The 12,306-nt window shown below is 44.4% G+C and overlaps 1 protein-coding gene across 5 annotated transcripts in view; it reads left to right on the plus strand.

Moving 5' to 3' along the window:
• Positions 1-12,306, plus strand: part of MSRA (methionine sulfoxide reductase A) — a 303,524-nt gene that overhangs the window by 94,538 nt on the left and 196,680 nt on the right. For all 5 annotated transcript variants that reach the window (XM_065055610.1, XM_065055612.1, XM_065055611.1 and 2 more), the window contains one exon: positions 8,794-8,862. In XM_065055610.1, the coding sequence (XP_064911682.1) occupies positions 8,794-8,862 (69 nt within the window). The remainder of the gene's footprint in view (positions 1-8,793; positions 8,863-12,306) is intronic.

Consider the following 12,306-nt stretch of genomic DNA (forward strand, 5'->3'; position numbering starts at 1 on the left):
GGGAGCTGGGGCTCTGGAGCTGGACAAGAGGAGACTGAGGGGGGACTCATTCCTGGGGATCAATATGGAAAGGGGGAGTGTCAGGAGGATGGAGCCAGGCTCTTCTGGTGACAACCAGTGACAGGACAAGGGGCAATGGGTGCAAACTGGAACACAGGAGGTTCCACTTGAATATGAGAAGCAACTTGTTGGGGGTGAGGGTGGCAGAGCCTGGCCCAGGCTGCCCAGGGAGGTTGTGGAGTCTCCTTCTGTGCAGACATTCCAACCCGCCTGGACACCTTCCTGTGTAACCTCATCTGGGTGTTCCTGCTCCATGGGGGGATTGCACTGGATGAGCTTTCCAGGTCCCTTCCAACCCCTCACATTCTCGGATTCTGTGAAAAGCCATATTTCTTAGGTTTAAAAAGTCAGGCTTCAAGGTTCATATTGAGGTATATAAATGAACGACTTGTCTTTTCAAAAGTACTAGTGCAGTTGTGACCTTAATCCAAGTTAATGGAAGTTCTGGAAGCCCAGAATTTTTTAGGATCAGGTCATTTACTCATTTTAGGCACAAATACAATCAAGTTCACATCCCTGTTTTCTAAGCTGGGTGAATTAAGTGCAACAAAGCTTCTATCAGAAAACATGTAAATATCCCAAAATGGAGTTCTGTTTTAAAGATATTGAGTGAGTTTAAGCTTGAACATGTGAATAACACATTTGAAACTGTCTTTTAATTCCACAGCCCCATGGAAATGTTTATTGTTAATTAAGTGCTGCCTGTGGACTTAAATATAGTTACATTAAAGGATATGAACGGGTATCTAGTTGACATGTACCAGCTAAATTAAATGGCTTGATGGTTAAAGAGTCATCTCATGGTCTTTTTGGAGCGGACAAACTCCAACAACGAAGTGCAACTTCAAAGATTCAATGAATTTAAAAATTCAATGAATTTTTAAATAGAAGAACGTAGCGGCGTAGGTGGCAGTGAAAAGCCATCAGTCTGTGTCCATGTCATGAGTTCTCCAATGGCGTCAGTCATCCTACTTTCCATTGCTTCGCTTTAGAGTGGTGGAGTTGTGACTGTGGGTGACATGTTCCTCTCACATCCAAAATTTAGGAGGCCTTTAAATAACTTGCTTGCTCATTGCTGAACGTTTTTCTTCACCCTTCTTTATTCAGATGAAATCAGGCTTTTCCACACTCGGTTTTATGGCCTTTTATTGCCTCCAAAATATTGTTTAAAATGAATATGTCAACTACACTAAATACTATACGTACATACCATATACCCTGGAAAGTCAACAGGGTGTCGTGGTTGAGACGGACAAATGACACGGACCAAGTTCTTCCAGGATGAAAGTAGTAGATGCCATTTATTGCCACAAGTGCATTTTTATACGGTTTTACCAATTCTCTTCACTATTGGTTACAAGTCTCTTCACTATTGGTTACAAGTTACAGCAGTAACATCTGGTTGGCTATTTTTGCTATCATCAATTTTACTCTTTTACTCCGTTCTTTCTCACGGGAACATCCTTAACATCTCCAGATACTCCTTTACTCCCATCTTTCTCATGGGTCGGCCTTGATGTCTCCAAGGCTAATTTCTGTTCCCATGCCCTCAGTCGGGGAATCCATGGACCCACCAGAGTCCCACAACAGCGCTTTTATCTTCCTTCAGTGCAACTCTTGTGATGGATGTTATGACTGTTATTTGTCTGAAATTTCCACCGCTTTGGTGTAGCCAATGGAGAGAAAAATCTGGTGGCGTGATGGACAGTGTAGGAAAAGATGTTTAAGGCAATCAAAATAAAAAGGGGAATGGAGTTGTTCAAACAGCGGTTGATTTGCTTTAGGAGGTTCCTCCCTTGCCCCCCGTACCCGTCGTGTTTGTGCTGGTGGGAGATGGAGGAGGCTTGTGGTAATTGGTTAATCAGCTCTTTTCAATTCGACTCCTGGCTGTGCTCACCATGGAAAATGAACAGTCCTTGTGTATAAATATGACCCCTGCTCCTGGATTAATTTGATTATGTGAGAATCTCAGTTTGCACTGAAAAATAATAACTTTCTGGCCGCTCTGGTAGAACAAGTTTGAATATGTGGTCTAAATATTCCCTGATGGTTTAAAAATCAGAAGATAAACATGAAGAACATACGAACCTCTTTCTAATATAAAAAATAAACCTTTGCTGTGATTGCTCGAGACTGAATATTTTGAGAGCAGAACATTTCTGATTTTTGCTCTGTGCTGAATAAGCATTTCCTGAAAGCCAAGTATTTTTAAGCAGCTTCATTTGGGTCCACAAATAGAGAATTTGTGTTCGAAAGGAGATATTTTTTATAAAACTTTCTCATTGGAATGTCTTTTGTTGTGAAATTTGTCTGTAACTGCTGCAATCCTATTGATGCACATGGAACTGTGAAGGGAAATGAAGGGTATACTAATAAATTTCAATGTGCCAGAGAACAGGTTGATTATTCACTCTGGTAGGATAGGATAGGATCCAACATTTGTCATGATAGGATCCAACATGATTTCAGTGAGGCTCATTAACAGTCTCTCAAAGAGTTTAAAGCTATGAATGGTTTATTTTAATAGTTTATTAGACAAGATATAACGTAATCCGTGTGTGGACAGAACTTCACTTGTATTTAGTGAATCTTTAGCAAAGGGCAATTGTAGGACTGTGTCAGAAACTATCGAGCCACAGGCTGCAAGGATTGAATAATGCCAAAGGAATATCAGGGACCTCTTTAGCAACTTTGATTATCTTTTTATACATATTATGCTGTTTCGCAGATAGAGAAGTGAGTAAAAGTTCTTGCAGTTAAGGCTGTAGCAGCATTTGGCAGTTTTGAGACGCAGTCCCCTGTTGTTCGATTGTGATTTTACGTTCATGAAGATGCTGACAGCTTGAATATCAATAAAACAAGTACAATAGTATTCCTTCACGATTGGCTTTGTGTCGAAACCCTGAAGATCGAGAAGGTGACACGAAGACATCCATGCCCTCCCCATTCTGTGTTTCCAAGTGCCTGAATGCTGTTATTGTCCACTGAAGGATTAACCCTGTAAATATTGATGGTATTAGGGTGACACTTAACTTCTCAGAGCCAGTTCAGTGTTCACTGAGGATCTTCACCTGTCTCTGTAACAATGAGTTTGATCTCCCTTATCCGAAGGCCTTGATGACGACAAGCTTGGAAAAGTCATTTCTTCTTTCTGCTGGCAAGTTAAAGTCCTTCTAGTTTTTTCCTAATTCCACAGGGCCAAAGTATTTCTGATTTTCTGGAGCTACTCAATCCAGTTTGTGGGTGAGAATGAAAGCTTTAATTTTCACAAGAAAAACTGTTCAGTAAGAAGTGGCAAATTGCAATTGTCATTGACCAGTCTGCTTGTTGAGAGGCTTTTTATGCTTATGTGTTGTTACTTTCTTTCTAAGGTTGAATGTATGTTTTCTGAAAGCACTTTTATTTATTTTTTTTTTAACTATTTCACAGAATCACAGAATCGACGGGGTTGGAAAAGACCTCAGAGATGATCAAGTCCAGCCCTTGGTCCAACTCCAGTCCATTGACTAGATCATGGCACTAAGTGCCATGTCCAATCTCAGTTGAAAAACCTCCAGGGCCGCTGAGTCCAGCACCTCCCTGGGCAGCCATTCCAATGCCTGACCACTCTCTCTGCAAAGAATTGCTTTCTAATAGCCAGCCTCAATTTCCCCTGGCAGAGTTGAAGCCCATGGCCCCTTGTCCTATTGCTGACTGCCTGGGAGAAGAGACCAATCCCCACCTGGCTAGAACTGCCCTTCAGGTAGTCCTAGAGAGTGCTGAGCTCAGCTCTAAGCCTCCTCTTCTCCAGACTAAACAAGCCCAGCTCCCTCAGCCTCTCCCCATAGGGCTTGTGTTCAAGTCCCTTCCCCAGTCTTGTTGCTCTTCTCTGGACCCGCTCCAGCACTTCAGTCTCTTCCCTGAGCTGAGGGGCCCAGAACTGAACACAATACTCCAGGTGTGGCCTCCCCAATGCAGAGCACAGGGGAAGGATCACTGCCCTTGTCCTGCTGACCATGCTAGTTTGGATACAGGACAGGACACCATTGGCCTTCTTGGCCACCTGGGCACACTGTTGGCTCCTGTTGAGCTTCCTGTCCATTAGTCCCCCCAGGTCCCTTTCTGCCTGGCTGCTCTCCAGCCACTCTGTGCCCAGCCTGGAGCGCTGCAGGGGGTTGTTGTGGCCCAAGGGCAGCACCCGGCACTTGGCCTTGTTGAACTTCATCCCATTGGAATCGGCCCATTTTTTCCATTCTATCCAGATCCCTCTGCAGAGCCCTCCTGCCTTCCAGCAGGTAGACACTCCCTCCCAACTTGGTGTCATTTAGTGCATCAAGGCAAGTGGAAAGGAATACTGGAAAAATTGTGAAGCAAAGTCTGGACGACAAGCAAATGAATTATTTTATCTGGCTGAGATCTTTTAAACAAAAGTCTGAAGGCACTGGAAGACAATTTGAGACCCCTGAAAATATTACTTTCATTCAAGCCTATCTCACCTCTAAAGTTTAATTTTCATTTTAATGTATTGGAAGCCTCATCGTTGGAAATGATAACTACTTCATCCATCATGTATGTCATTGACTCTTTAAACGAAGACAGCTCTCAGGCCCAGATCAGGGTTAGTTTATTTGATCTTGCGTGATGTTTCATAATTTTTCTGACTGTTTGCTCATCTCGGATGGCCGTAGATCATTTGAGTAACACCAGCTATAGCTAACGAGGTCAAAACCTTGGACGACGCTGGTCTTATTACTCCCACTCTGGAAGTAATCCCAACAATTTCCTTCCTGAAAACCCTTTCTTGGCTTGGGTGGCACCGAGCATTTAATCTTCCTAAATGCAAACAACTAACTTCATGGCACCTCTTGCCCCGACTGCACATAAGCCTGATTTTACCCCCTCATTGACTTTTGAGAAATGTGTGATGCCTGAGGTTGGCACTGTGCTTTGCCTCCCTCTTAATGAAAAATATTCATTTCAGAGGATTCGCAAGGCAATCCCATGTTCTTCATTTGGCCTGGTCTATTCCTCACCAGTTTCTGTACTACAGGAATTGAAGTCGCGCATGTACTGAGCAAATCTCTTGGTTTTCTCCCTCAAAAGTATTTTGTGAACAGAAACCTGTATATTGAGTACAGGCAATTTCCTTCCTTCCTTCCTTCCTTCTTTCCTTCCTTCCTTCCTTCCTTCCTTCCTTCCTTCCTTCCTTCCTTTCTTTTTCTCTCTTTCTCTCTTTCTCTCTTTCTTTCTCTCTGTCTCTTTCTCTATCTCTCTCTCCTTATCTCTTCTCTTCTCTTCTCTTCTCTTCTCTTCTCTTCTCTTCTCTTCTCTTCTCTTCTCTTCTCTTCTCTTCTCTTCTCTTCTCTTCTCTTCTCTTCTCTTCTCTTCTCTTCTCTTCTCTTCTCTTCTCTTCTCTTCTCTTCTCTTCTCTTCTCTTCTCTTCTCTTCTCTTCTCTTCTCTTCTCTTCGCTCCTCTTCGCTCCGCTCCGCTCCACTCCGCTTCGCTTCGCTTCGCTTTATGCTCAGGAAAGTACATTGGAATGAAAGAGAAGTACATTGGGTTGTATTATTTAGTTTGGAAATCGAGCTGGTTTTAGCCCATGGGAGCCATCTTGTTGGGGAGGGAGTTAAGTCTGGCTTCTACTATTTTATTACATAGAAATAATCCCTGTGAGCACTGGAAATGCCAGAATATTGCGCTTTCCTGTATGCTTTGTATTCCTTAAGACTGAAAGTCTGAGTCTTGATTTGGCTTTTATGCAAATGCTTTGTGTCTTATGTCCTCCTGTATACTTGTACAAGGATATATAAGTTAGTTTTAAACTGCAGCTCGTGATAGCTGTAGCTCATCTCTCACAGAATCACAGAATCGCAGAATGTCAGGGGTTGGAAGGGACCTGGAAAGCTCATCCAGTGCAATCCCCCCATGGAGCAGGAACACCCAGATGAGGTTACACAGGAAGGTGTCCAGGCGGGTTGGAATGTCTGCACAGAAGGAGACTCCACAACCCCCTGGGCAGCCTGGGCCAGGCTCTGCCACCCTCACCGGGAAGAAGTTTCTTCTCAAATTTAAGTGGAACCTCCTGCGTTCCAGTTAGTATCCATTACCCCTTGTCCTGTCACTGGTTGTCACCGAGAAGAGCCTGGCTCCATCCTCCTGACACTCCCCCTTTCCATATTGATCCCCATGAATGAGTCCCCCCTCAGTCTCCTCTTGTCCAGCTCCAGAGCCCCAGCTCCCTCAGCCTTTCCTCCCACGGGAGATGCTCCACTCCCTTCAGCACCTTGGTGGCTGCGCTGGACTCTCTCCAGCAGTTCCCTGTCCTGCTGGAACTGAGGGGCCACAACTGGACACAAGATTCCAGGTGTGGTCTCCCCAGGGCAGAGCAGAGGGGCAGGAGAACCTCTCTGACCTACTGACCACCCCCTTTCAATCCACCCCAGGTACCATTGGCTTCCTGGCCACAAGGGCCCAGTGCTGGCTCATGGTCACCTTGCTGTCCCTTTCCTCTGTGCTGCTCTCCAACAGGTCATTCCCCAACTTACACTGGAACCTGGGGTTGTTCCTGCCCAGATTCAAGACTCTACACTTGCCCTTGTTCTATTTCATTACATTTTTCCCGCCCAACTCTCCAGCCTGTCCAGGTCTCTGATGGCAGCACAGCTTCCAGTGTCACCACTCCTCCCAGCTTGGTGTCACCAGCAAACTTGCTGATAGTCACTCTATTCCCTCATCGAAATCATTGATTAATATATTGTATAATACCGGCCGCAGCACCAACCCTTGAACACTCCGCTAGATCCAGGCCTCATCTGGACTCTGCCCCATTGACCACGACTCTCTGGCTTCTTCCCTTCAGCCAGTTCACAGTCCACCTCACTACCTGATCGTCCAGACTGCACTCCCTCAGTTTAGCAATTAAGTTTGACCTGTTACAGTGGTTTCTAATGGTGGCACTAATTTCACAGCATTAAAACTGTCCAAGGTGTGACAAACTCTGTCCGGTCTGTCATGAATGTACGTGGCATTGGAATACATTGGATAAATATTCATTTTAGTGGACATTGCTGGTTGTATTGGGTGTAAATGTCCGGGTTTTGGTAGCGGGAGAGTTGCAGGGCGGGTCTCTGTGAGGAGAGGCTGGTTCCCGCCATTTCCAGCCAGCTCAGCGTTGGCCGAACCTGTCAGCAATGCTGCTGTTCCTATTGGCAAAATATATATATATTATAAGAAAGGGCAAAACATGGTGCAGCAGTGAGGTGTGAGGAAAAAAGTGTGAGAAAGGGCCCTGTGAGCCCAAAGGTAGGAATCAGGGAGAGAGTGAAGTTTCTTCCCAAGGAAAAAGGGAAGTGGGGTGGAAAGCATTATTTTAATTTGTCTTTGTTTCTCACTTTCCAAACACATTATAATTGGCAATAAATTAAAATAATTTTCCCCAAGTTGAGCCTGGTGTGCCTGTGATGGTAATTGGTAAGGGATCTCCCTAAATTTTACCTCAAGTTATGAGCTTTCCCCTCTTATTTTCTCCCTCTGTCCTGTTGATGGGGGGAATCAGACCGTGGCTGGGTGGGCATCAGGCAGCAAACCAAGGTCAAATCACCACACTTCTGCAGAAATTGCACATAGTTCTTGCTTGATCATATAAAAAAGCTTGTTGTTGAGCATCAACACCTCCTAGCAACAGAGAATTATGATTTCTTGGCAGTGATTGCTACCGAATATTGCTCTGTACTGTGTGTGTCACATTAGTATTGTCTGACTTGTCTTAACCACTAAACTGAAATGCATCTCCAGGTTATATCCTGATGAATTCACCAAGGGCAAGTGCAGGGTCCTGCCCCTGGGGAGGAACAACCCCCGGCACCAGCACAGGTTGGGGTTGAGCTGCTGGAAAGCAGCTCTGCAGAGAAGGACCTGGGAGTTCTGGGGACAACAGGGTGACCGTGAGTCACCAATGTGCCCTGTGGCCAAGAGGCCAATGGGACCTGGGGTGCATGAGGAAGAGTGTGAGCAGCAGGTGGAGGGAGGTTGTTCCTCCCCCTCTGCTCTGCCCTGGGGAGGCCCCATCTGCAGTTGTGGGTCCAGTGCTGGGCTCCCCAGTTGAAGAAGGACAAGGAATTACTGGAGAGAGTCCAGCGGAGGGACACAAAGATGCTGAGGGGTCTGGAGCATCTTTGTGATGAGGAGACTGAGAGAGCTGGGGCTGTTGAGCTGGAGAAGAGAAGCCGAGAGGGATGTGATCAATGGGATCAATATGTCAGGGTGGGTGTCAGAGGATGGACCAGACTCTTTTCAGTGGTGCCCAATGCCAGGGTGAGGGGCAACAGGCACAGACTGAAACACAGGAGGGTCCATGTGAACATGAGCAGAAACTTGTTTGCTGGGAGGTGCCAGAGCCTGGCCCAGGCTGCCCAGAGCGGGTGTGGAGTCTCCTGCTCTGAGACATTCAAACCCGCCTGGACCCACCTGTGTGATCTGCTCTGTGACCCTGCGTGAGCAGCTGGGTTGGACTGGGGGATCTCCAGAGGTCCCTTCAGCCCCAACCAGTCCGTGAATCTGCAGTTCTGTGACTTGTGGGCAGTATTTTGTAAAAATAGTCTCAGAGAGTTTGAAGTTCCAGTTATTAATGAACTATACAAGTCAGTTTTCTTAAATCAGACTTCAGTTTTTCATAGAACTGTAAGAAAAAAAAAAACAGTTGGTTTTATGCAAAGTGTATCTTGTATTACATTTTCACTTCTTTTTCCTTCTAGATAAACATCATGTCAATGGAAACAGAATGGTAGAACCTTTCCCAGAGGGAACACAGATGGCTGTATTTGGTAAGACATCAGTTTTAAAATAAAAGCTCTAAGCTCTATATTGTTCCTGCATGCCAAAATGCTGAATTTCAGCCTGAGTCCTTGGAGTTTTAGGAGCTGGGCTGCTATTGCCATTTTCTAATCACTACAATTAGCTAAAATCACTGATCATTTTGGGAGACATCCATGCCCCAAAAGAAGTACACTAAAAGTATTTTTCTGAGGTATACAAACAGCAAATTTATACCTGTTTTATTGCCTAATAATTCCAAATTAGTAGCTTTTAGTGGATGATAATTCCTGTAAAATCATTCATCAGTTTAAACAAAACTCTGAAGATGATCTGTGGTTCTCCAGACCTTGCAGGGAACTCAGGCTATGGGGTTGAAGGATTTATTTACTGTATTGCAGAGTTCTTACCATTTACATGGCCCAAAACAAACCTCCTGTTTCGTACTTTACTTTGTGAATAGGTGCCAATAGAACCAGAAAAGTGGCCATTTGTAAATGAGAAGATGCTTGATTTCATTGTATCTAAGCTATTTTCTCTGAAAATGTCATTCTTTAAAGCCTCTTGTCAAACCTGAAATTCTCTGGAGAAATGAACTATTTCTGGAAGAAACAAACATCCTAAAATAGATCAGAATCACCAGCTTTTTACCAAGATATGCACTGTACCCAAATCTGGGAATCATCAGAGCTGTAATTTCAGCATATGCTGATGTCAGTCCTAAAGGGCAGGCCTATGGAATTTATTAGGGAAGAAAAAAGTGGATTTCTATGACAATTATTCTTAAAACCTGCAGAGAATTAAAAATTCCCTAACCCTGTTTTGAAACGTAAGATTGGATTCTTTAAAAAGGATATAATTCTCTGTTAACTTCAACAGGATGGTACAAATGTAAATTACAAAGTTTATTGTATCATGTTAGATGTTTATCTATCATTGCTTGTCACCGAGAAGAGCCTGGCTCCATCCTCCTGACACTCCCCCTTTATATATCTGTAAATATTAATGAGTCCCCCCTCAGTCTCCTCTTGTCCAGCTCCAGAGCCCCAGCTCCCTCAGCCTTTCCTCACACGGGAGATGCTCCACTCCCTTCAGCATCTTGGGGGCTGCGCTGGACTCTCTCCAGCAGTTCCCTGTCCTGCTGGAACTGAGGGGCCACAACTGGACACAAGATTCCAGGTGTGGTCTCCCCAGGGCAGAGCAGAGGGGCAGGAGAACCTCTCTGACCTACTGACCACCCCCTTCTAACCCACCTCAGGTACCATTGGCTTCCTGGCCACAAGGGCCCAGTGCTGGCTCATGGTCATCCTGCTGTCCCCAGGACCCCCAGGTCCCTTTCCCCTACGCTGCTCTCTAATAGGTCATTCCCCAACTTATACTGAAACCTGGGTTCCAGTATATCGGGGGTTTGGTGAGCAAGCATTAGGAATTTTACACTTGTATGGAGTGTTTCTGAGACAGATACTAAATACATTTCACATTCCAGTGAGTAATTAGATGGAATTTATTAACAACCAGAGTGAAAACTACCAAGAGAATCTGCGTATCATTGTGTCTTCAGATACGAATGGGACAGGTAGTGCGGTGCCTAACCAGAAAGTAGCCTATGTGAATATGGTGTTTTTTCCATTATTGACCTTAGTGGTGGTGACCTGGTCTAATTTAGAAAAAGCAAAGATGTAGCGTATATATCTCAAAACACTGAGCAGCGCCTAAAACTTCTTCTGTAGTAACAGTTTCCAAATCTGTCCGGAATTAATTGTTTATTTTCATTTGTTTTCAATTCTGTTTTGTTCACATCTGAAGTACCTAGCAATCCTGTGTGGAATGCAAAGTGCTACGTTATCCATGGGCACTAATTTATTACTCCAGAAATTATCTTTTCCACTGATTATTGCAAAAAGAATATACTAAGTGTTAACTTTCCTGTGGAGCTGATGTTTCAGTAGTCACCCTGGGTGAAAAAAAATGGTTTGTGGGTGTCACCCTTCAGTTGTTTAGTCTGGAGAAGAGGAGGCTTAGGGGTGAGCTCAGCACTCTGTAGAACTACCTGAAGGGCAGTTCTAGCCAGGTGGGGATTGGGCTCTTCTCCCAGGCATCAGCAATAGGACAAGGGGCCATGGGCTTCAACTCTGCCAGGGGAAATTGAGGCTGGCTATTAGAAAGCAATTCTTTGCAGAGAGAGTGGTCAGGCATTGGAATGGCTGCCCAGGGAGGTGCTGGACTCAGCGGCCCTGGAGGTTTTTCAACTGAGATTGGACATGGCACTTAGTGCCATGATCTAGTCAATGGACTGGAGTTGGACCAAGGGTTGGACTTGATCATCTCTGAGGTCTTTTCCAACCCAGTCCATTCTGTGATTCTGTGATTACCTTTAGAGTTTTAAGGTTAAGATGGATGTAGAGATTCTTCCTTGAATTTCTTACAGCAAACAGGGTGGTTTCTGGTACAATCTGATACAGATTCGCTGTTTAATTTATTTAAAACTCCTCTATTTCCTGTGTGATGGTCAGGTCGGTTTCTCAGTGGTTGTGGTGGGTGTTTGCCTGAGTGCTGCTATTCGGTATATCACTGTTGATTCTACGTAATTTATAAGATTTCATAGAAAGTAATATCCTACCTGCAGGTTTTCATTGGAAGAGCGCAAAATCCTATTAACCAGCCTATTTTGTATCATTCCCGAGGAGCTCTGTTATATTCCTATCAAGCCTGGTAACTCTGATCATTTTTAAATTGCCCTGGATTTTCCACAAGCCTGTGATTGCAAATGTTGGGATAGGTGGTGAAAACTCCTGCTGCTGCCATCTGTGCTGTGAATAAATGAAAAACCTACACGTTCTTAGGTTTACTATTAGACCTGAAATAGAAGAGTATACAAACATGACTCTGATGATAATTGTTGGCATTTGTTGGTGTCGGCATCCCATGCTGGTGTGTGGCATAGAAAAACAGAGCTGCGCTTCACTTTGGCTACCTCCAAGGTGAAATGGGAAGCACTCAAAGAAGACATTAGTTATCTGTTAGTAATTATTCTCCTCGTCCTATCCATGTATACTCTGTAAGCGAGGGAGAAGAAACCCAGCCAGTAATCTGTGTAAGTCAAACCTCTGATTCCATCTTAGCAAGAAAGGGCTTCTCAAACCTCATCTCCAGAACCATCCGTTAATCCTTGAACTGGGATTGCACAGCGACAAGTCTCGAAGAGCGGTAGTTACTAAGAATTAATCCCTTAAAAATATCCACGAAAGCTAAAAGATGGTAAATAAACATGATTTTGTAGATACAGCTTACTTGCAGTGAATTTTCTTACTGCTCGGATGGTTTTCGGTTCACCACTAAAAATAACAGTATAAAAGGTAATGGTGGGTTGTAAACACTCATCCTTCTTACCCGCTTGCAAAATGCAGTTAGATTGCATTACATCTTCTGCAAAAAACCCTCCTTGGAGATGCTCT

Source organism: Columba livia, chromosome 3, assembly GCF_036013475.1.
Source record: "Columba livia isolate bColLiv1 breed racing homer chromosome 3, bColLiv1.pat.W.v2, whole genome shotgun sequence".
NCBI lineage: Eukaryota > Metazoa > Chordata > Aves > Columbiformes > Columbidae > Columba > Columba livia.